Below are 26,240 nucleotides of genomic sequence, written 5' to 3' on the forward strand. Positions count from 1 at the left end.
CCCAAACATCTTGTGTTTAGTTGAATTGAAGGCAATCTTGATTATATGAAAGCCTAATTTTTCAATGGAATATCTAAGAAAGAAATATTTTTAGGGGGAAAACATGGTAATTATATAAATGTTTAAATGAATTTGATGAAATAGATGACTGTTTACCTGTTTTTTGTAAATATTTAATTTATTATTGTAGTTACATGTATTTATTTATAAGTGTATATATAAGATAATGTACTGGTTTGGAAGATTGCATTCTTGCATTTTGTAAAATAAATGTATTCAACACCTCTTTTTAAACTGCTTTATTGAAGTGTCACCACAGCATGTTGAACATCAGTTCCTTGAGTTTCTCCTGCATCATCTGACACAGTATTCCAGACTAGATCATCTCCTCTTCCATTTAAATGGTTTCAGAGATGACACCTTTTCTGCTTGTGTGTGATGCAATCACTGTAAATTTTATCTAAACCAAGAGTTCTTCTTTTTATTTTATTTTTACTTGACACATAATAATTGTACATATTTATGGGGTACACTGCGATGTTTAGATATATGTATACATTGTGTAATGATTAAATTAGGGTATATAGCATGTCACTGCAAATGTTTATTATTTTCTTATGGTGAGAACATTAAAAAATCCTCTCTTCTGGTTATTTTGAGATACTGAAATATACAATTTTGTAATAGTCACCCTACTGTGCAATAGAACATGAGAACTTATTTTCCCTATCAAACTGTAATTTTGTACAAGCTTTCCCTGTCCTCCCCCTCCCCACCCACTTAGCCTCCCCAGAATGTGGTAACCAATATTCTGTTCTCTATTTCTATGAGATCAGCTTTTTGAGATTCCACATCTGAGCGAGATCATGGAGTATTTGTCTTTCTGTGCTTGGCTTATTTCACTTAACATGATGTCCTCCAGTTCTATTCATGTTGTTGCAAATGACAAGATTTCATTCTTTTTATGGTTGAATATTATTATTGTGTATACTTACCATATTTTCTTTATCCATTCATTGATGGACACTTAGGTTGATTCCATATCTTTGCTTATTGTGAACAGTGCTGCAGTAAACATGGGAGTGCAAGTATGCCGTTAATATACTGAATTACTTTTCTTTGGATAAATACCCAATAGTAGGATTGCTTGATTATATGGTAGTTCTATTTTTAATTTTTGAGGACCCCCATACTGTTTTTCATAATGGCCGTACTAATTTACATTCCCTCTAACATTGTATAAAAATTCCCCTTTCTTCACATCTATGCCAGTATTTGTCATTGTTATTATTGTTAATAGCCACTCTAACTGGGGTGAGGTGATACGTCATTGTGGTTTTAGTTTGCATTTCCCTGATGATTGGTGATGTTGTTGAGCATTTTAAAATATACCTGTTGGTCATTTGTATGTCTTTTGAGAAATGTTTACTCATTTGCCCATTTCTTAGCAGATTTTTTTTTTTTTTGCTATTGAATTGAATTCTTTATATATTCTGTATATTAACCTCTTATCAGATGCATGGATTGTGAATATTTTCTGCCATTCCGTAGGCTGTCTGTTCGCTCTTGTTTCCTTTGTTGTGCAGAAGCTTTTTAGTTTGATGCAATCTCATTTGTCTGTTTTCACTTTTGTTGCCTGCACTTTTGAGTTCCTATCCAAAAAATCATGGACCAGACCAATGAAGCACTTTCCCTCTGTGTTCTTCTAGCAGTTTCCTAGTTTCAGATCTTGAATTTAAGTCCATTTTGACTTCATTTTTGTATATGGTGAGAGTGAGGGGGTCTAGAACACTCTTCTGCATGTGGATATCCTGTTTTCCCAGCTTCGTTTATTGAAGAGACTGCCATCTCCCGAAGTGTGTTCTTGGTATCTTTGTTGAAAATCAGCTGACTGTAATTGTATGAATTTACTTTTGTGTTCTCCATTCTGTGTCATTGGTCTGTGTGTCTGTTTTTATGCTAGTTCCATGCTGTTTTGGTTATTAAATCTTTGTAGTGCGTTTTTAAGTCTGGTAGTCTGATGCCACCAGCTTTTGTTCTTTTTTTTTTTTTCAAAATTGATTTGGCTATTTGGGGTCTTTAGTAGTTATATGGAAATTTTAGAATTTTTTTTCTGTTTCTGTGAAGAATGTCATTGGTAATTTGATAAGATTGCATTTAATCTGTAGATCACTTCAGGTACTATAGATGTTTTAACAATGTCAATTTTTCTAATCCATGAACATGGAGTATCTTTCCATTTACTTGTGTCCTCTTTAATTTCTTTCATCACTGTTACGTAGTTTTTCTTGTAGACGGCTTTCACCTCCTTGACTAAACATATTAACAAAAATTTGTTTTATAGCTCTTATAAATGGTATTGCTTTCTTGATTTTTTTCAGATAGTTTGCTATTGATATATAGAAATGCTTTACTGAATTCACTTACTATTTGTAAGAGTTTTTTGGTAGAGTCTTTAGGATTTTCTGTGGCTTCAAGATTATACCATTTGCAAGCAGTGACAATTGAACTCCCTCCTTTTTAAATTTTTTTTTTCCAGTTTGGATGCCCTTTCTTTCTCTTGCCTATGTTGAATAAAAGTGGTGAAAGTGGGTATCCTTGATTTGTTCTAAATTTAGAGGAAAAGCTTTCCATTTTTTTTTTTCCTATTCATGTATTATGTTAGCTGTGGGTTTGTCATATATGGCCATTATTGTGTTGAGGTACAAACATTCCTTCTATATCTAATTTGTTGACAGTTTTTATTTTGAAGGATGTTGACTTTTATCAAATTTTTTCCCTGCATGCATTGAAATCATATGGTTGTTGTTCTCAATTTTGTTAATGTGATGGATCACATTCATTGATTTGCATATGTTGAACCGTCCTCGCATCCCTGGAATGAATTATATATACCTGATTATGGTGAATGATTTTTCATCAGGGATATTGGCCTGTAGTTTCCTTCTCTGGTTTTCATATTGTGGTGATACTGGTCTTGTAGAATGAATTTGAAAGACTTACTCGTCTTCAATTTTTGGAGTATTTTGAAAAGGATTAGTGTTAGTTCTTTAAATGTTTGGTAGTATTCAGCAGTGAAGCCATCAGGCTCTAGGCTTTTCTTTGATGGTAGACTTTATTATTGATTCATTCTTATTACTTATTACTCATTATTGGTCTCTTCAGACTTTTTCTTTTTTTTTTTTTTTGAGATGGAGTCTCGCTCTGTCACCCAGGCTGGAGTGCATTGGCACTATCTCGGCTCACTGCAAGCTCCGCCTCCCGGGTTCACGCCATTCTCCTACCTCAGCCTCGCAAGTAGCTCGTCCAATTTTTTTGTATTTTTAGTAGAGACGGGGTTTCACCGTGTTAGCCAGGATGATCTCGATCTCCTGACCTCGTGATCCACCCGCCTCGGCCTCCCGAAGTGCTGGAATTACAGGCATGAGCCACTGCGCCTGGCCAGACTTTTTATTTCTTCATGATTCAATTTTGATAGACTGTATGTGTCGAGGCATTTGTCCATTTTTGATAGATTTTTCAACTTTTTGGTGTATAGTTGTTCATAATAGTCTTATGATTCTTTTTAGTCTGTGACATCCATTGTAATATCTGCTTTTTATCTCTGAATTTATTTGAATGTTCTCTCTTTTTTTGTTAGTCCACCTAAAGATTTGTTATATTTTCAAAGAACCAACTCTATTTTGCTGACCTTTTGTACTTTTAAAAAGTCTCCATTTCATTTATTTCTGCTCTGACTTATGTTACTTCTTTCCTTCTACTAATGTTGGGTTTAGTTTGTTGTAGTTTTTCTAGTTCCTTGGTGTATAATGTTAGGTTGTTTGAGATTTTTCTTATTTTTTGATGTGAGCATTTATTGCTATAAACTTCCCTCTTAGAAGTGCTTTTGTTGTATCTCATAGGTTTTAGTACATTGTGTTTCTATTTTTATTTGTATCAGAGAATTTTTAAATTAAAAAAAATTCTTCCTTGACCCTTCTGTTGTCCAAAAGTATATTGTTTAATTTCTATGTATTTGTATAGCTTGCAGAGTTTCTCCTGTTATTAATTTTTAGTTTTATTTCATTATAGTCAGAAAAGATACTTAATATAATTTTGAAAATCTGTCTTATGACGTTGGTTGTGTTGGGTTTGTTGGCGTTGGTGTTGGGTAGGTGCAGTAGTGTAGTCTTTCTTTGTGCAGTTGTTTCAGCTATAGTCAGTATTAACAATGCCTGTGAGTACCCAGTGGCTTGGGCTGCAGGAGTTTGTGCAACTGGTCTACCAGCTTGGGCTGCTTCCCTGAGGGCAGGGTGGCAGGCTGTCTCATGCACTACACCAAGGGAGTGCAGGGCTGGTTGACTGGCAGCTCAGCTGCTTCCCACCTCCGGAGTTGGAAGTAACAAGCTGTCTCTCGTGCCATGCCAAGAGGGAATGGAACTTGATGAATGGTAGATCAGGCATTGTTCCTTTGGGAGCAGGTTGGCAGGCTTGTTTGCTCCAAGGGGCTGCAGGACTGTTGAGTATGGTGGAGCCTTTGGGGTGGGGAGATACAGTGGCTGTTGGGTCCTGGGGAAGGACACACTCTAGCAGTGGCTCCAGTGTGAAGATGGCATTATGCAGTAGCAGCTTGGGTCAGGGGGAAAATAGGGCACAATGTCGGCTTCTTCTCTGACACAGTGCAGCCATGTGAACTCCTGGTAGCTTCCTGAACTGCAATTGGTCCATGAGGAGTGCAAGATTCTTCAGCAACAAAAACTGCAGGTTTTCATGACATTAGTAGGAGCTACTGGGGGCTCCTTGCTTTACCTTTTTCTTGTAGGGGGAGTTTCCTCATGATTCTGAGTTGATCCCAACTGGGGAGACAGGGTGGCAGAGAGCAGGGTATTTGGATTCCTTCTCAATACAGCCATCCTGAGTCTTCATGTTCCACGGTGTCTCTGCCACTCCCCTGCTGTACTTCAGTGTTCTCCTTCAGGTACTCTAGTCAAAATGGAGTTATTTAATCACTGTTTTGGTCTTTTTTTTGTGGGAGTTGGGATCATGAGTATCAGACCTGATACTCATAAGACCGAAGGCCAAGATGGTGACATCAGTGTAAAACTACAAGTTCTTGTTTAACATCAGACAGTGATTGTAGGCGTTGTGTGTTGGTTTATAAACCATATAGTTTGCTGTGATTATATATCAAGTGGATATACATTATATATGTGTATACATATATGCTGTGGAGATATATATATATATCTTTTCATTTTTGTTTTATTTATAATAGGAATGTTTGTCTGAATAACCTAATTCACATTTACCAGAAACTAGAAGTCTACTGTCTTCCTTCTTGAAGTGCTTTCTTACTTGACACCCAGGGCAGTTTTTTTGGGTTTTCTCCACCCTTCACTAGTCACTCTTCCTTAGTTTCCTCTCTTATCATCTCAGCCTTTGTAGTAGTTCCATGACTCAGTCCTTGGACATTCACTCCCCAGGTGATCTCCTTTAATCTGATGGCTTCTAGAGTTTTGATATTTGTCCCTCAGACCTCCAAATTTGATCTGCAGTGTTGGAGGTGGTGCTTATAGCAGGTGTCTGGGTCATGAGGATGGATCCCTTATAAATGGCTTGGGGCTGTCCTTGCTCTGTTAGTTCTCACCAGAGCTGGTTGTTAAAAAGAGCCTTATACCTGCCCCCTCTCTTGCTTCCTCTCTTTCCATGTGATCGCTGCACACCCTGGCACCCCTTTGCTTTCCATCATGAGTGGAAGCAACCTGGGATCCCGCCAGATGCAGCTGCCGAATCTCGAACTTTTACAGACATCAGAATCATGAGCCAAATACACATTGTTTTCTTTATAAATTACCCAACCTATGCATTGCTTTATAGCAACACAGATTGACCAAGACAATTGCCTTAAATACCATCCATCCATGGCCTGCTCTGAGATTAATGTCATCAACCCAAACCTTTTCTATGAACTCACACTCGTATACCAACTCTCCATGTGCTACTGAAACTTTAATGTCTGATAATGATTTTTCTGCTCCAGACTTGCTATTCTAGCAGTCTTTACCTATATTAGTAAATGGTGGCTCTGTTATTCCAATTGCTTAGTTGCATAGCATTATTCTTGACTTCTCTTTTTTACATCTCATATCCAATCAACAGCAAATCTAATTATTTGTACTATGAAAAGATATCCATAATCTCATCAATTCACACCATTTCTTCACTACCACACTAACCAAAGCCACCATGACTTCTCATTCGAACTGTTACAGTTGCTTCTCAACTGGTCTTCCTTCTTACATTTCCACAGTCTATCTTACTCACGGTACCCAGAATGCTATTTTTTTAGCCACATATCAGATCATGCCACTCTTTCTCCTTGAGAGTAAAATGCAAGCTTCTTACATTGGCATACAATCCCTTACGTGGTTCGGAGCCTGGGTACCTTTCTGATCTTTTCTTACAGTGTGCTATAGCTACACAAGTGCACAGCAAGCATGTGTTTGCCTTTGGGATGTTGCATGTGGCTTAACAATTATTTGGAATGTTTTGTTCGCATTGCTTGCTTGCTTTACCGCTTGTGGTCTCCGCTTCAATGACATCCTGTCGAGAGGTTTTCTCTGGCAAGTGACTAGTTTTCTTACTCTTCTTTAATTTTCTCCATAGTACGTGTCACCACCTAAGCTATTTTCTGGTTGCTTATTTGCTGTCTGTTTCACTGCACTTGAATATACACTCCATGAGTTGTATCTACATCAACTAGAAAAATACTTAGCACATAGTAGACACGGTAAATGTTTATTGAATGAATAAACTGATGTCATCTTCCTTGTACTCATTGAACTCATTTTGCTGTAGACATTGTACTGGTATAGATATTAGGTATAGGATTTGCTGAGTTTGGCCTCAGAATCACGGAGGTATAGCAGGAGGTCTTAATAGAAGGCTGATCAGAGTTACCTAAAGGTAGATGTATGTGCAATGAGCGTGGGATTCCTGTGGTGATGTGAGCAAGAAAATTGTGGTCAGATTAGAGGGAATGAATCAGAGAGATAAATGGAGAGAAATGCAGGGGTTGGAGTGACAGTAGTTTGGGAAATGGGTATGTCCTGGGGAGAAATAATACTGTTAAAGATAGTTGGCTGGGTGCAGTGGCTCATGCCTGTAATCCCAGAACTTTGGGAGGCAGAAGTGGGCAGATCATTTTAGGTCAGGAGTTCGAGATCAGCCTGGCCAACATGGTGAAACCCCATTTCTATTAAAAATACCAAAATTAAATGAAACAAATAAAACAAAAATACAAAAGTTAGCCTGGCATGGTGGCACACACTTGTAATCACAGCTACAAGGTGATCCAGGAGAATCACTTGAACCCAGGAGGCAGAGGTTGCAGTGAGCTGAGATCATGCCGATGCATTCCAGCCTGGGCAACGGAGTGAGACTCTATCTCAAAAAAAAAAAAAAAAAAAGATAGTAAGGGACACAAAGAAGAATTGATCTGATCTTGTTTATTTGGATTTCTTTTCAGCGTGTTATCTTTTTAACTTGATATGCCCTTGTAGAACACTGAGAAATATCATTTGCTGCCTTTTGTAGAACGCCTGTGAAGTATTTGTGGACACTATGCTCAAATGTTTTCACATTTTATCTCCTTTATAGAATGTGAATTCTTTTAGAAAATAATGTTCTCTTGTCAGTAAAGTCAATTTATTCTACTGTAGCCATGAAAACACATCTTGTAATGGGGAGGCATTGGGGAGAACATGAAGAAATGGAGCATCATTCTAGAGTTAGTTTTAAACTGTTATGGATACCATTAGTCTTTTATTTCCCCCAGCAGATGTAATGGATATTTTCTTATGTATTAACTGTCTGTACTAGTGTTTGAAAATGATTTGAATAGTTTTTGCCTTAAGTGAAAGATATTTCAAACCATGGTAGTTAAGCAACACATTATCAAATTTTATAATGGATAATTTAAACTTTAGAGAAAAATTGATTCCTTATAGACAAGTGTGAATTTGCTTTTTTTATACTCTGTAAATTTGGAGGATTTCATTTGGATTCCCTGACTGCCAGAAGATAAACATTTCTATTTTCTCTGTTTTCTGTTTCTGGGGTAGCTGTCTGTTTCACTGCACTTGAATATACACTCCATGGGTTGTATCTACATGAAATCTACATGAGGATTTCCCAAAACAAGGAGAGAAGCTCATTTTTGAATCATCTCAGTCTCTGGATTAAGATGATCTAGATTGTTTGGTGTTTTAGCTGCCTTCCAGAAGGAAATGCAAATCCTGTCTGGAGAAGTCTAACCGTAACCCTAGGCCTCAGAATATCTCCCTAGTTTTCAGGTGTAGAGTCTAATACTCAATAGAAAGTAATCAGGCCTACAGGAGACAAGATGATATGAATAAAAGCGATAAAATCAACAAGAGAGACAGTATCCATAGGGAATACAGGCAATGGAGTTATCAGATACAGACTTTAAAGTAACTGTGATTAATATAGTCAAGGAATTTGAAAGACTAAGGATTTCAGTGGAGAACTGGAACTATTAAAAAAAACCCAAATGGATATTCTAGAACTGAAAAATACAATAATTAAAAGTAAGAACTCAGTGGATTTGGTTAACAGATTAGACTCTACAAAGCAGAGAAATACTATCTGGGAGAAGTCTGAGGTCAGTATAGAGAGACAAAAGTATAGAAGACATGAAGAAGAGTAGGAGAGGTACAGAGGAAAACAGTGAGAAAACAGTGGGTTTTATAATAAATGGTAATAGATAATTTGGGTATCAATATAGGAAAGAAATAAAAACTCTACTCCTAAGCTGTACTGCGCTGTACCAAAGATCAATACAGATAGATTTTATGATTTTCTGTTTAAATTCCTAAAGGTAAAGCAGTAGAGCTTCTGGTAGATAGCATATGAAAATATCTTAATGACTTTTGTGTAGACTGAATTTTTTTTAACAGAACACAGAAGCATTGTCAGAAAGGAAAATATTGATAAAATTAGGCTACCTTAAAATTATGGTTCATTCAAAGACATTAAAAGAGTAAAAAGATAAGCCATAGAGTAAGAGACATATATAATCGATATGTATAATCAATAGTGGTCTCTTAACAGAAATATGTACAGACTTACTTCATCAAGGAAAAGAGGACAGATAACGCAATAGAAAAATGAGCACAAGACTTGCACAAACTCTTTACAAAACTGGTTATCTCCAGATGGCCAGTTAACACCTGAAAAGATGCTTAACCTGACTAGTCATCAGGAAAATTTAGTTTAATCACAATGAGTTACCAACATATACCCACTAGAATGGCTGTGATTAAAAAGCCTGATAACGTACGGTTTTGGCAAGGATGTAGAAAAACTGGAATTTTTTTTTTTTTTTGCAAGCTCCACCTCCCGGGTTCACACCATTCTCCTGCCTCAGCCTCCTGAGTAGCTGGGAGTACAGGCACCCGCCACCACGCCCAGCTAATTTTTTGTATTTTCAGTAGAGACGGGGTTTCATCATGGTAGCCACGATGGTCTCTATCTCCTGACCTTGAGATCTGCCTGCCCCGGCCTCCCAAAATGCTGGGATTACAGGCATGAACTACCGTGCCCGGCCAAAAAACTGGAATTCTTATATGTACCTGTTGGAGTATAAATTGATATAATGATGACTTTAGAAAACTGATCATCAGTGTGTATGAAACTGAATCGAGGCATGCTTTGTGACCCAGCAATTTTACTTCCAAGGATACAGATATATCCAACAGAAATGTTTACATACATCCAGCATAAGTGATGCTTAGCCCTGTTCATTAGTTGAAATAGCCCAAATGTTCATCCACAACAAAATGGGTAAGTAAATTATGGTATATTCACATACTGGAACACTACACAGCAACGAAAAAGAATGTGGATGAATACCAGCAGGCATCAATGTAGAGCAGACAAGCCAGGCTTTCAGCTATTTGGTAATGTTTGATCTCCTTATGATTAGGAGTTGAAGGAATGACAGCCTATTTTAGAAGTTCTCAGTATGTCGGTGAATTTTGATTTTGAGCTTTACACTAAGATCATCTGTACAGGTATTTTTAATGTGAACTTTAGCATGAATGTCTCTGGCTATTTCTCTTGGGCTATTTAGTTTTGCCAAAGAAGAGCACATTCAGAGTGTTCCAGTCACATGCTTGGAAGGAAATGACTGGGCTACCAGAGTCCCAGGAGTCCACTGGGCTAAGGGAGCTGAAGTTTCGGTATTTACTGTGCATAAATTCACTGAGTCTCTCTGTTTGCAGTTTGGTAGTCCTGTCTTCAACTTGGTCTGCTATTTCTCAGTCTAGATGGTTTTTATTTTCTCTAGAGAATAAATGTTCAGACTTTTGCCGGGGTGCAAGCCTAGTGGCAGTTACCTACCTATATGTATTGGCCAGAGGAGATAATCTAAGGTTCAAACTGCTTTTTAATCAGATTTTGCCCAATATTTGATCTTTTACCCCTCTTTCCTCACTGTTGGTTTTAGAAATACCTTTTCAACACAGAGTACCAGAGAAGTGCTCATCCACTTGGAAAGGCAATGGAATTAGATTCCCACCTCAACCCACATGATCAATCACTTTCCAGTGGACTGAGGACTTCACTGTGAAAGACAAGAGGAGGAGGAGAAACAAGAAGAAGGAAGAAAGAGGATAAAGAAAGGGACAAAGAGGAAGAAGATAAAAGATCCAGACCGTATAATTAATGTCTCCAAATCAATAACAAAAGATCAACAACCCAATGGGAGAATGAGCAAAAGACCTGAACAGGCATTTCAGAAACAGGCATTTTCAGGCACTTACTGTTCATATTTCCTCATTTTCCTCAGAAATTCTCAATGTCATTAATAGTTATGAAAATTCAAATTAATACTCAAGGTACCACTTTAGACTCCATAAATAGATGAGTAGAAATTAAATCTGATATCAGTAGGTATTGGTGAGGTTGTAACTTAGAGGGAACACATACGTTACTGGTGGGAATAAATTGGGACAGCCACTTTGGAAACCAGTTTGGCAGTGTCCTGAAGTTGCGTATTTGAGTTTCCATTCCTATATATGTACCCTAGCAACTCTTGCACACGTGTACCAGGAGACAGATGCAACAGTGTTTCTCAAGCATTGCTTTTTGAGAAGAAAAGCTGAAAGCACCCGGCATGTCTTTTAGTAGGATGATGGGTAAATAAATAGTTATATATTCTACATGTTTAATGAAGACAAAACTATTTCCTTAAAGAAAATGTTTCTATTCTTCCTATATCAAAAGGAGTAGAACCATTTTAATGGCATCAAATTCTGTCTCATCTCTGAAGAGATGTCAGGCTCTATTTTATTTTATTTTATTTATATTTTGAGACAGAGTTTCACCCTTATTGCTCAGGGTGGGGTGCAATGGTGTGATCTCGGCTCACTGCAACCTCTGCCTCCCAGGTTCTAGAGATTCTCCTGCTTCAGCCTCCCGAGTAACTGGGATTACAGACATGCACCACCACACCCAGCTAATTTTTGTATTTTTTTAGTAAAGACGTGGTTTCTCCATGTTGGTCAGCCTGGTCTTGAACTCCCGACCTCAGGTGATCCCCCCGCCATGGCCTCCCAAAGTGCTGGGATTACAGGCATGAGCCACCGTGCCCGGCCTCTCTTTCATTTTAATAAGTGAAGCAGTTCTTCAAAATGCAGGGGAAGTAGGGCAGGACTTTTGAGCATGGTGATTCGTGATTCAGAGAATGGGATGGAAGGCAGAGTGTTAGCCTTCTCTGGGGATTTTCTCTTAAGATTTGTGTACTCAAGAAAGCAGTATCCCAGGTTTGGTGGTGTTGATAATAGTAGCTACTGTTTCTTGAGTATTTACCAATTCATTTACATCCTCACAGCAGTCGTAAGGCAGGCACTGTCCCATTTTTTAAATTAGAAAACTGAAGTTTGTAAGAGTTTAATTTGTATAAGATCACACTGTCAGAAAGTACAACAGGTGAGAATTGCTTCCAGATTTGGTTGACATCTCTGTTTCAATATTGTCAAGGTAAAAGATTTGACCCTGCTGAAAGAAAGAATCTAGGAATCATAATGGACACAAACCACAATTAAGTTTTGGGGTACTGCTGGAGTACTGTTGTAAAGTCAGCCTGACACTTGACACTGTGAGAAAGCATAAATCTTACAAATTGGGCTGTCTGTTTGCCTTGCACTCATTATTTATTATTTGGCAGGGCATCCTGGGAAATTGAACATTATAGCTCCTAAAACATGTTTTAAAAAGGCTCTGTGGGACAACAATATTACTTAATATTTAAAAACATTGGCTGAGCATGGTGGCTCACACCTGTAATCCCAGCACGTTGGGAGGCTGAGGCGGGTGGATCACAAAGTCAGGAGTTGAAGACCAGCCTGGCCAAGATGGTGAAACCCAATCTCTACTAAAAATACAAAAATTAGCTGTGTGCGGTGGCAGATGCATGTAATCTCAGCTACTCTGGAGGCTGAGGCCTGAGAATCACTTGAACCTGTGTGGCAGAGGTTGCAGTGAGCCAAGATTGTGCCACTGCATGCACTCCAGCATGGGCGACAGAGTGAGATTCCGTCTCCAAAAAAAAAAAAAAACTGTGTGTGTGTGTATGTGTATATATATGTGTGTGTATATATATGTACATACATATATACATTAAAAACTTTGAGTAGGTAATGCATACTTATGGTTCAAAAACCAAAAAAAAAAAAAAAAAAATCAAAGCGAAAAATTTCTCATCTATGCTTCATTACCCTGGATTACCACCATGCAAAATTAAGCATCCTTATTAGCTTATTTATTGCTCTGGATTTTTAAAAAATCTAAGCAAATATGAATATGAATTATTTCCCTCCCTTTATAAGCAAAAGTTCCCTATTTTGAACTTTGCTTATTTTCTTAAAAACATGTATTGTAGCTTTTTCATATAGTGTATAAAGAGCTGCTTCTTTTTGACAGCTGCATTCTAATTATGTACCATATTTTATTTAACCAGTCCCCTTTTGCTAAATCCTTCCCACCCCAATTTTTTGACGTTATAAATAGCAAACTGTGTATGTGTCATATATGTGTACAAGTATATCTATAGAATACTTTGTTCCTAGAGATGAAATTACTAGATTATTAATTTTCAAATTATTGGCAGCTCACTCTGCCTGGGATTTATACTCGATTACATTTCCAGCAGCAATGTACTGGAGTATCAGTATCTTCAGAGGCTTGATGGCAGTCTTGTCAGATTTTCTGAGTTTTGGCCCCATGAGGTAAAAATAGATGTCATTTTATGTATATTTATTTTATTAGGAGTGAAACGGAATGTCTTTTTCTTGAAACATTTGTATTTTCTTCTGTGTGTACTGCCTTTTCCTAGTCCTTGTTCATTTGTTCATCTTCTTTTGTTAGTCTTTTTCTAATTATTATCTGGGGGCATATGTGTGTGTGTACACATATAATATTAACATTTTGTGATATGAAATGGAAATATTTTTCTCCAGTTGGTCTTTTTGCTTCTGGTATTTTTTTCTAGGTGCAAGTTTTTTATTTTTTTTAACTTTTTATATGCAGTATAAATTTTAAGCAAACACACATTAAATAGCAGAATTAAGAAATGGGCCTTGGGAATAATGAGAAGGAATTGCTGTAGAGAACTAGATAGAACTTTATGGCAGTTTCAACAGCAATATTTACCTATTCAGCTAATATGTATTGAACACTAAATTAGAGTTAAGAACTGTGCACAGAAGTGGAAGGGTGTGGTGAGAAGAATCAGATATAGTCCTTGCCCTTAGGTATTTTTAAGTTTACTGGGATGACAAACATTATCAAATAATTAAAAATATACTATAAAATTACAGTTGGGTAATCCTTCCATGCTATGAGACAGTACCATAGAGGGCTTTAATTTAAGGAAGTCATTGGAGATTACAGTGAGTTATGAAACATGCATATGAATTTATTGGCAAAGGGGGAAGAGAAGAGCCATCTAGGCAGAGGCAGTAGCTTGTTGCATGGGGAGGTACTGTATTTAAGAGACAGAGAACCCGGTGTGACAGGAAGGAGAGAAAGCAAGACGAAACTGGAGAGGTAATTGGGGGTCAGACCATGAAGGTCATGATAGGGAGTTTTAAGAACTCCTATGTGAAGAGCAATGAGATGCCATGGAAGGATTTTAAATAGGGGAGTGACCTGATGAACAAGATTAGTTTAGATGTAGAATGTGCAAGGATTAGAGTGGCAGAGTAGAAGCAGATGGACTAGTTAGCTAGAAGGCTATTGTAATAGTCCAGGAGAAGGAAGTATGGTAGCTTGCTATTGGTTTGGAGTGGAGAAGTGAAAGAGTTGGAAGAATATTCAATGATTGACTTAATATGGGAAGTGAGAGAAAAGGAGGTGTTAAGGATGACTCTCCTAGTTTTCTGGTTTGTTTAATAAGGTAGAGAGTGATACTATACAGTGGGATATTGTGCTCTGGAAGACAACCAGGTTTGGTGAGATGATGATTTTTATTTTGGATATATAGAGTTTGAAGTCCCTTTAAGACAGATAAAATCAGATGTCAAGTCAGCAGTTGAATATATTGATATGTAACTTAGAGATTGGGTTTGAGCTGCAGATATGTAATTGGAAGATATCTGTATAGATAAGTGGTAATTTAAATCATTGGTAGGAATGAGATAGCCTGGGTTAAACAGGTAGAAAGAGGATAGTTGTGGACCTAGAACTCAGTCTTGACAGACTTCAGCATTTAAGAGCATGAACCAGCAAAAGACAGAGAAGGAACAACCAGAGAAACTGGAGAAGAAAGCTAATAAAGGATAATGTTATGGTAGAGGACATCATCTAGGTGCAAGTTTTTGCACCTAGGAGTGGCAACAGTGTTGAATGCTGTTGACTTGTATAGGTGAAGGCAGATGAAGGCCCATTGGATTTGATGTCATGTGACTTTAGAGATAGTGACGACGGAGAAAGCCGGATTGAAGGCGACTGAGGAACAAGTAGATTGAACAGTAATTATGGCTGTAGCCATGTAATTGGTGACTAGAACAGAAAATGCTAACTGGCTGATACAGAATCAAGGCTAACTTCCTGATTTGGGTTCATCCTCATATGGTGAGGTCCAAATAGTAATACATGGAAACACAAATGCATGAATAAATCTATTGAGAGAGCCACATAAATGCTAAGTATGAAGATTTCAATACATCTTATGTATATGTGTGTATTATATATAAAACTCCAATTTACAATGGAGATTGGTTGGAAGTTCTTCCTGAGAAGTAAAAGTTGGGTGGATGGGTGAGAATAACAGAAATGGATAGATGGATGGTGGTAACCAGGGAGATTGCCTTACAGGGCCTTTTGCATGGTGAAATCAGTGGACTTGCTGCGCTGTAGGGGGTTGTGGGGAATGGGAACTTGAGAAAATGACTAGCAAGTCCAGCAAAGGGGAGAAAATGTGGAGAGGACCTAAAAGTTTGTAGTAACACCTTAAATGTCTAAGGTGATGGTCCAGTAGACTCCCTGGTTCTGGGTTGAAGTGGTTGGTTCAGAAATGAATGTTTAAAGAATGCTAGTAGTTTGAAAGAAGAAATAAGTTAGCTTTAAAAGGCAGGTATCATAAAACTAGTAGAGAAAGAGACATGTAAAAGCCAGATATTTAGATATTGTCTGTCATCTGTATAACCCAGTGTTAAAATGAAACATTTTCTTTGGATTTCTGTACACAATTTACTGAGAGAACTGAAATTCATATGAATTATCTAGGGTCTCAAGCAAATTGAATACTAATGATATACAAATGTGCAGTTAACTTGTGGCTTTACTTTGAACCTTTGAAATATAAAGAGCCCTCTTCTGTCCAGACATCTCTTTGTCTTTCATTTATCACCTGGTGAATATTGTTTGTTTCCATTGGCCAAGGCAAATGAAATCAGGACATTAGCAGAGAGATTTGAAGTTGCTTTGTTTTCTTTCTCCATAAATGTTTTGAGTTTTCTGAGGCAAAAATTGTGCCCGACAAGTTGCTACAAATCTAAATGTCAATGTGATTGGGAGGGTGCCCTCTGGAAACACTTGCCTTGGCGGCATTTTCGGACCGATGCTATCAAGTGTTTTATCATGAGAGGTAATCTTTGCACTTTCCTGTGTGTAGACTGGTGATGTACATCGAGAGAGACAGCAGAAAGACCACTCCAGGCAAGGAGCAGCAAAGTGGCAATGAATACCTGTCCAAATGTCTGGATCTTCTCATCTGTCACATCGTGCAGGAGCTGCCACGAATCCTGGGTAAATTGGAGTCTTGTCCTCAGGCCCCATTCCTGCTCACCTTTCTAAGACTTGGCTTTTAGGCATCAGTTCTTTTTTATTCTTACTTGTCTGTTCTTGAAGGCAAATGCAAAGACAATTTTTCACGAATATGTAGTTTCAAGATTTAAATTTGCTTTATCTGTTTTTGTAATTATTTTGCATCAGTGATGTGGTGAGGCACGATGAGACAATGTCACATTAAGGTGTGATCTGAGGGAAACTGGCGATTTTAGAAAATATACAAAAGAAAAGTGGTTTAATTCCTTAAAATTGGACTTATGCTAGTATTTGGGGGTAACTTTTCTTTTTTGCCTAAATCAGAAGAAAAGAATTGTCTCTTGAAATTAGAGCACAAATTTATTTATTGTTAAAAAAAGACTTCAAAAATGCTTAGATTTTATTTTTTTCCCTTGCTGAAACAAGATTTTCTTTTATCTGTACAAATTTATTGGGTATATGAGAAATTTTGTTGTATGTATAAAATGCATAGTGATCAAGCCAGGGTATTTAGGGGTCGGTCACCCACCTACAATACATTTTTGTTAACTATAGTCACCTTGCTCTGCTATCAAACATTGAATTTATTTCTTCTATTTTACTGTATGTTCATACCCTTTCACCCACTTTTCTTCCTCATCCCTCCACATCCACTCACCCTTCTCAGCCTGTATTATTTATCTTTTCATTTTCTACTGCCATATAATCATTTTTTAACTCCCACAATAAGTGAGAATAAAAATGCATGGATTTTAATTTTAAATATTAAAATGTAATGTTAAATAATTTTGATATTCGTTTAAAGTTTAAAGTTTGAAACTTTCTTTGGTTTGAAAAATTTATCTTAAGATAAAACATCTAATAATGACTGCAAAGGATGTTTATTACAGCTAAAGAAATACCTTATTTCATTGTTATTTGCAGAAATTAAAATAACCTAGGGAGCATGTACATGTAGCTTAAATCCCATTCCATGCTTTTCCAGCAGATGTAGCTATAAACCAGAAATGTTTAGAATGTTAAATTTGATCCAAGCTATGATAGTAGAGGGTACTTAGATTCAGGAATTCAGAATATTAAATCAGAGTAATGAAAATATCTTCAAGACTGACTGACAGCAACTTTTTGCCCCTTACTGATACTTTAGGAGATTATTTTTGCCTGTTGATGACTGAAAATAGAGCCTCTCAAAATTTATTTCAGATTGTAAGCTTTTTTACCTCCAACCTGAAGTCTTTTATTTGGTCAGTTGGTAGCTAAATTCTTTATTACCGGACTTGTTCTGTTTTAGGATATGACGATAAGATTCTGATGTTCACAAAGCAAGTTTTATTTATTGTTAGATTTATCATCCAATGAGAAGTTTTGGGAATTTACCTCTTTTTACCTCCAACCTATTCTCTTTTTTAAAAGTTGTAAATCGTGTTCTGTAATTCGTTCACATTATTATTATTATTATTATTAATTAATTAATTAATTAATTTATTTTTTTGAGACGGAGTCTAGCTCTGTCACCAGGCTGGAGTGCAGTGGCGCCATCTCAGTTCACTGCAACCTCCGCCTCCTGGGTTCAAGTGATTCTCCTGCCTCAGCCTCCCGAGTAGCTGGGACTACAGGTGTGCACCACCACGCCCAGCTAATTTTTGTATTTTTAGTATAGATGAGGTTTCACCATGTTGGCCAGGATGGTCTTGGTCTCCTGACCTTGTGATCCGCCCACCTCGACCTCCCAAAGTGCTGGGATTACAGGCATGAGCCACTGTGCTTGGCCCACTTATTATTTTAAATATTTTTTATTGTTTGCAAAAGTAATGTGTGCTTATGATTGAAATTTCAAAAATACAAAAAAAAAATTCTAAAACTGTTACTGTTTTATAATTTATTAAATTTTATTTTTCATTTCCAAATGAGATGTTGAGTTTATTTATAGTGTCTTTGCAGAATATCACATTCTGTCCCCAGAGGCCATAAGTGTCTGCTGTAATTTCAGTACTTATGAATAAGTATATCTGCTTATTTTATTTGGAGATTAATTATCTTAGAAGTCCCATGGGTTTTCAAGCAATGACCAGTGGCTCCTAAGTTTTGTGGTTTTTAACCTCCACATGTGCTCCGTGCTGTGCTTCGCAGGTGACATTCTTAACGCCTTGGCTAATGTTTCTGGACGTAAACACCCATCAACAGTTCAAGTGAAACAGCTGAAGATGTGTCTCCCCCTGATGCCTATAGTGCTTCACCTCGTAACTTCACAGGTACTATCGTATTGAGGAGGAAAAGGATATAAATGTGCCTGTTTTCTTTGTAAACTGGAGCTGAGAATCCTCAACTCAAAACATTTTCTTTTTTTAAATTGAGCTAAAATTATACATAGCTTCCAGAATTTAATCTGTAGCAACTCTCATCGCACAGGTATTTCGACCTCAAGTTGTGACAGAAGAGTTTCTTTTCAGCTACGGAACTATTCTTGTGAGTAACACTAAATTTTCCTTGTTTCTAATAAAATTGTGGCTGCCTCTACTGTTTGTGGAATTTGGTGTCAGAATGAGGTAATTTAAAAATCCTATTGGTATTTATTTGTCTCTAGGGAAGTGACCTTTTAATATTTTTATCTGTTGACTGTAATAAAATTTGACATTTGGAGAAAACACATTCTCTCCTGATAATGTAGTTTGTTCAGAGACAGCCCAAATAGGGTAAATATGCCCACAGAAACACTTTTATAGATTTTGGTATTAAACGTCATGAAAAAAATATAATAAAACTGGTGAAAATGGAATGCTGGGAATATATTATCATTACTCTCTACTTAAGCTTATATTGTCCAATCATGTGCAGTGTCTCTCTTTTTTTTTTTTTTTAAACAGAGTCTCACTCTGTTGCCCAGGCTGGAGTGCAGTGGTGCGATCTTGGCTCACTGCAACCTCCGCCTCCTGGGTTCAAGCGATTCTTCTGCCCCAGCCCCTACAGCGTCTCTTCTTATGATGGTATTTCTCTATGTTAAGCTCAGTTTAGCTTTTTCTTTAATTTTGAGGATACAAGTAGAAATGAAAAATCATTGTATTATCGTTCACTTCTGTTTTTGCTCACAAAAATTGTCTTGTTGTTTAGCTCGTGAATTATGTTATCTTTTTCCCTTGCCAGTAGTAGTTACAGTATATATGGTTGATAAAATGAGTAGTCATACAGAGGGAAAGCTAAAACATTTGTCACAGAGGTTTTCCAGTCTGACTTTGATATTAATAATAAGCTGAACAGAGATTTTCAAAATGCCATAGAGGTAACTAGTTAAAATGAGGTCAGCATCTCAATTTTATTGTTAGTTTGGAATTTTATTTTAAAAAAGAGTGCCACACACAAGTGAGAATATGGTTTTCTAGAAAGTTCATTATAGGGTGAAGCATGATGTTTGTAAATATAAATGTTGAGTGGCGGTTGCTGATTTTTAGGAAACAATGCAGTAAAGGTCCTTTTGAGCTCAATTTCAAATTTTTATCATTTGAGTACTTTGAATCTTGAATTCCAGAAAGTCTATAATTTTGTTACCACATTTATGAATTTGCAAATTATGAGAATTTTTATTTACCACCATCTTTTTACCTGTTTTTAAGTGTAACATAGGCATCATTTTAGCATGACTATGATTTTTTCATTTACAATTCCATTGCACTGGCACATTGATGCCTGAAATTAGTAATTTTGTCATGGTAACCCACCTTGGATTATTTTGGCACAGTGTTTGTTTGGGATAGGTATAGTTGTCTTGTATTCTTTCTCCCTCTCTCTTTTTTTTTCATGTGTAATATTTTCTTCTGCCTACATTAACTGAGTATGCTTTAGGTTTTTAAGGAACTACCAAGATTTTCCAACAGAAAAGTCTTTATGGACTTTCAGAAATTCTATGTATACTGGGGAGAACTCATCTGCTCCTTGTAATTCTGTGTTCAGAGACAAGGGAGGAGGCCACACTGAGTGTGTCCATAAAGACTTTTCTATGGGTATTCTGTTGGGTCTTTTCAATACAGGCACTTTTAGGAAATGGAAAATAACTTGGCTGGTTTAGAGATCATGAAGATATTAAAAAAATTTTAGCAGTTTTTTCTTGATAGTCTCACCCAATTAGAGGAAGTTTAGGGAAGTAAAATGAAAGTCTTTTGCCTCTCTTCAGTCTATTTTCCTAGTTTGAATCATGGCCAGTCCCAGAATTCTTGAATTATTTTTCTTATTGTGTTCGTTGGTTGGCCTTAACTGTGTGGTCACCTTTTGTATACTCAGTGTTGATGGCACTGATGAAATACTAGTAAAGGGAGAGAATTACTGACTAAAATTCAGGACCTGGTTTTAGTTATCCATATAGTTCTTGTGCACGTTATTGTGAACTGTTGAGAATTGAATGTTGCTTCTGTGAATTAATTCATAATTTTTCCAGAAGATAGCAAAAATGTTACTCGAGTTACAGTGCCTTACTGATGCTATAAGGTCTAGTCTACTCATCCAACATTCTTCTACAGACCCTTAGAAATTTACATTGCAAATTAGCATATTAAAACCCTTTGAGTTTTCTACTTTAAAATAATTTTTAAATTTTTTTTAGGCAAAGCCTTTCTAAACTATTTGAGAGGGCTTTTTAAATTTTATTTTATTTTTTTTTTCGTGATAGTGGTGGGGATGCACAGTTATGAACGTTCTGCAGCCCAGTCCACAGAACGATTATGTGAAATTGTCCAGAGCATAGTGCTTATTTGGTTCTGGTGACATAGGGAAGTAGTCCATTCATATTTACATACTTAGTATTGTGGAATTTTTTTTTTTTTTTCACTTTTTTTCTTTTTTTGAGACAGGGTCTTTCTCTGTCTCAGGCTGAGTGCAGTGGCACAATCAGGCTCACTGCAACCTCTGCCTCCCAGGCTCAAGCAATCCTCCCTCCTCAGCCTCAGATGTAGCTGGAACTACAGGTGTGTGCCACCATGCCTGGTTAATTTTAAAAAATTTTTTGAAGAGATGAGGTTTCACCATCTTGCCTGAGCTGGTGTTGAACTCCTGGACTCAAGTGATCCACCCACCTTGGCCTCCCAAAGTGCTGGGATTATAGGCATGAGCCACCTCTCCCAGCATTGTGTTTTGAAAGACTTACTGGTACATCTGGAGATAAATATTATTTTCAGTATTTCTCAAAATGTATCTCATGGAGTAGCTATTGTCTTATGGCAGGGATATTGTCCTTTTATATTTTAAAGATATGACTTAATTGGGGTATTCAAGCTTAGTCCACTTTTAGAAGCTGTATCCAGTGGCAGCACGCCAAGAACTTTTGGCTTCCCCTGAGGCAACTCTTCACGAGCTGCTGACCTGCCTTGGTGTGGGTGTGGAGATAGCAGCCAGGGTTGGTGTGATCTCTATGCATTAGAGGGGTTCTTAAGGAGCAGACTGGAGAAGAGGGTATTGGAACTGTGCTTCTCATTGACTTCTGTATTATAATGACACTAGGGCATGGTTTGCATATTTGTCCTACAGACTTTTTTTTTTTTTTTGGTACAAAACTTCAGGATACTTCTTATATATGGAGGCATAAATACAAGAATTACTTTTTTGTACATTTTTTCCCCCATGGAAAATGAAGTTTTGGTCGTCTTACATTTTAAAGAGACTAGCATTTGGAAACAATTCAGCAGAGTAATTTTAAACTATTATCAAGCTTTGAAAGACTCCTGGAAAAAGAGAACTACCCAGCTGATAATTGCTATTTTCACTTCTTATTGGCAGAAGCAGCCTGTCGTCTTACTCAGCTCCCTCTCCAGGTTTCAGCAGTCTAGTCTCTGGGGAAGTTCTGTGGTGAATACCATGCTTCTTTTGGGCCTCCATTGAATTGGGCTGGGAAGCAGGAAGTAGTAGATTAAGGAAATATTTTCAAGAGCTAATGATGTGTATTAACCTAACATTCACTGTATTTCTTATGTCCTTTTGAAAATGCATTTGATTAATGAGCAGAGGAAGCAGACTTTGTTGTGTTTAAGTTCTGGCCTCATTAGTTTATAAAAGTATGATGGCTTGTGGTGGTTATAATTTTCTGCAAAAAATAACTGAAAGATTATACTTACTGCCCTCTGTAGATTTTTATGTAAAGGAATGCTGATTTATTGATGGATATTGGCTTCAGCTGCAGAAAAGCCAGAGATAGTGCACTCTTGTATTTTTGAAAATATGATAGTATATATTTACTTATTTGTTGCCACCTAGATATTCTCGTCTTTTTTCTTTTAACATATCATGAATTTGTATCCCAGTTTGCTGTAGGAGCTTTTTTGCAGCCCCTGTTGGGGATCACTGAATGATACTGAGAGCACTGGCACACACTGCTCCACACCCTCTAGCCAGCGGACCTAGCTCAGGATGGGTGGTCTTTTTTGCGCCCTTGCTGAAACTCCCATCTTTTGAAGTTTGCGCCATGAGAAGATATTGTGTCACCCCCTGTGTTGTGGTCATCTGCAGATTTCTGGGTCATTGGCTCTCATTCCTCAGCATTCCTTTAGCACTTGGCTCACCATGAGCCTTTCCTTGCCGCTCCTGCATTATTGGTGGGGAATTTGATATCCCTCTGGAGGATCCTTCCAGTGCCTCAGCCTTGCGGCTCCCTGGCTGCTTCTCTCCTCAAGAGCTTGTCTGTCTTCCCATCAGCTGCCTGCTCCCATTGTCAAACACTTGACCTTACTGTCAGCATCCCCTTGTTGGTCCACCACCCCTGATTTTCAGCTCATTTCCTCTCCTCCCCAACTCCCACAGCCCTTCAGCTTCTTTGAGACTTAATTGTTCCTACCTGCTTTCCGCTCACCATCCTGCCCTGCCAGGGCTCTGCTTTTTCACTTTCGCTTTATTCCACCTAGAGTGCCTGGTCCAGCAGTAGTCACAATCTTTTTTTTTTTTTTGAGACAGAGTCTACCTCTGTCTCCCAGGCTGGTGCAGTGGAGTGATCTTGGCTGACTGCAACCTCTGTTTCATGGGTTCCAGCAAATCTCAATCCTCAGCCTCCCAAGTAGCTGGGATTACAGGCGTGTGCCACCACTCATGGCTGATTTTTGTATTTTTTGTAGAGATGAGGTTTCACCCTGTTGGCCAGGCTGGTCTTGAGCTCCTGACCTCAAGTGATCTGCCTGCCTCAACCTCCCAAAGTGCTGGGATTACAGGTGTGAGCCACCATGTCCGGCTCTCTGGCAAATCTTAGTACTAGTTAAATTTAAGTTTCTACCTACCCTAACCCTGCTTTGAGTGGCTAAATATGGCTAGGGGGGGCAGGTAGAGGGGAAATAGTACAGATAACAAGTCTCTCTTAAAATTCACATCAGCTGATGACTATTTATATCTTCCCTTCTCTTTGAATCTCCAATGCCTCCTACTCCGTTCTCACTCTCACCTCGTTACTCCCTATTACACTGAGAATGAGAAGGAAGAAATATATCAAAGGATATTGAAATTGGTAAATGAATGAAATATTTAGTAGGAATTTAAAAAAAAATTAAAAAGGGGAAGTATAAGGTAGGAAATAAGTTAAAAGAAGCCCATAATTCTTCATATTAAATAATTACTTAATAAACAATTTCAGCATTTAGATAAGCTTTATTTATATATACATTCATATATATTCATATATATATACATATTCATATATATATACACACATATATATACACACACACACACACACACACGAAAAAGCCAGTACATGCGAGTGGTTAGAAAGTCGTAAGGGAAGAGAAAGGCAGAAAAGGCAGTGAAGCATGCCTCCCCAGGTTCCCAAAGGAAACAATGCTTGTCCTTTCCTGTGATCTCTTCCTCAAAAATTATTGTTCACATCACTAGCATTTGTGTATTATGTGTATATTTTTAAGAGAATTGCGCAGAAGGGATTGTTGTTACATACTCTGCTCTGTGTCGTCTTTCTTTACTTAGTAATCCATAGATATTTACATAGTTTTGTTGAAGTCAAAAGATCTCTCTCTGTGAGTTTTTTATTCAACATCAAATTTGTATTTTATTCGATAAAAGTTATGTGCCCATTTTGGAATTATGTGAAATGCTTTTAACAAAATTATCATGAAAAGCATACATTGCTGCTTTTAAAAATTAACTCGGCTGGGCATGGTGGCTCACGCCTGTAATCCTAGCACTTTGGGAGGCCAGGGGCGGGCTCAGTCATGAGATTGAGACCATCCTGGCCAACATGGTGAAAACCCATCTCTACTAAAAATACAAAAGTGAGTGAAACCCCATCTCTACTAAAAATACAAAAGTTAGCTGGTGGCATGTGCCTATAGTCCCAGCTTCTCGGAAGGCTGAGGCAGACGAATCGCTTGAACCCGGGAGGCAGGGGTTGCAGTGAGCCGAGATCACGCCACTGCACTCCAGCCTAGTGACAGAGCAAGACTCCGTCTCCAAAAATACAAACAAAAAACAAAACAAAACAAAACTCCAATTTAAAGTCCATTTTGTTTATTTGTAGACCAAAAAAAGAATTGAAGATATTCTCTGTTTTCACCTTTTAAAGGGCTTGCATTTTTTAGGCTTTCTGATTTCTTTATAACCTAGACAATAAATGTCTTTAAGGTGTTTTTCTTATTTTAAAGGTAATTTATGCTTATTTATTTAAATTATAATTCATGCTTATTAAAGAAAATGTAGACAAGTGTAGTGAAATTTGAAGAAAATAAAATTATCTGTAACTCTACACTAGGAGACAACCATTGTTAACATATTGTTGTTTTCTTAGGTTTTCCATTCATATAGATGCATTTGTATTGTAGAAACAATTATCTATGTATCTATAACATATATGTGACATATACAAATACATATGATTGAGACCTTCTGTATCCACAGATTCGTATTCCAAATCCTTTAGAAAACTTAAGTTGCATTTAAGTATTTTCCCATAACTTTAAAACATTCTTTTTAAAAACATTTTACAATTTAATTTTAAATTGATGAATAAGAATTGTATATATTTATTGTGTACAGCAGATTGTTCTGAAATATGTATACATTGTGAAATGGCTAAATTGAGCTAATAAACATATCTATTACCTCACATATTTGTTTTTGTGGTGAGAAAACCTGAAATCTACTATTACCAATTTTTAAGACTACATTTTTATTAACGGTACTCACCATGTACATTAGATCTCGATACCTTATTCCTTCTATATAATCAAAATTTTGTATCCTTTGACCAATGTCTTCCCCCTACCCCCAGTCCCTGGTAACCACCATCTCTTCTCTACTTCTGAGTTCAACTTTTTTAATTCCCACCTGTAAGTGAGACCACATGATGTTTGTCTTTCTGTGCCTGGCTCATTTCACTTAACATAATGTCCTCTAGGTTTATCCATATTGCTGCAAATGACAGGATTTCCTTTCTAAAAAAATTCCATTATGTATATTTGCCACATTTAAAAAATCCATTCATCTGTTGGTGGACAGTTGAGTTGATTCTGTATCTTGGCTATTGTGAAGAAAGCTGCAGTGAACATGGGAGTGCAGATATTTCTTCAACATACTGATTTTATTTCCTTTGGAAATATATGTATATATGTATATGTATGTATGCATGTATTTATTTCAGTAGTTGGATTTTTTAATCATGTGGTACTTATATTTTTAAATTTTTTGAAGAATCTTCATAATATTTTTCATGATGGCTGTACTAGTTTATATTCCCATCAACAGTGTGCAAGAGTTCCCTTTCCTATACATCCTCACCAGTCCTTGTTATCTTTTATCTTTTTGATAATAGCCATTCTTATAGATGCGAAGTGATATCTCATTATAGTTTTAATTTTCCTTTCCCTGGTTAGTGATATTGATCATTTTTTCCATGTACCTATTGATCATTTGTATATTTTCTTTTGAGTAATGTCTATTCA

The 26,240-nt window shown here is 37.1% G+C and overlaps 1 protein-coding gene across 2 annotated transcripts in view; it reads left to right on the forward strand.

Annotated features, from left to right (window-relative positions):
* The window catches only part of ULK4 (unc-51 like kinase 4), a 780,596-nt gene that overhangs the window by 257,477 nt on the left and 496,879 nt on the right, over positions 1–26,240 (forward strand). For both annotated transcript variants that reach the window (XM_011984288.1, XM_011984289.1), the window contains 3 exons: positions 16,178–16,311; positions 18,460–18,581; positions 18,739–18,795. In XM_011984288.1, the coding sequence (XP_011839678.1) occupies positions 16,178–16,311; positions 18,460–18,581; positions 18,739–18,795 (313 nt within the window). The remainder of the gene's footprint in view (positions 1–16,177; positions 16,312–18,459; positions 18,582–18,738; positions 18,796–26,240) is intronic.

Source organism: Mandrillus leucophaeus, unplaced genomic scaffold, assembly GCF_000951045.1.
Source record: "Mandrillus leucophaeus isolate KB7577 unplaced genomic scaffold, Mleu.le_1.0 Scaffold265, whole genome shotgun sequence".
In the NCBI taxonomy this organism is placed as follows: Eukaryota; Metazoa; Chordata; class Mammalia; order Primates; family Cercopithecidae; genus Mandrillus; species Mandrillus leucophaeus.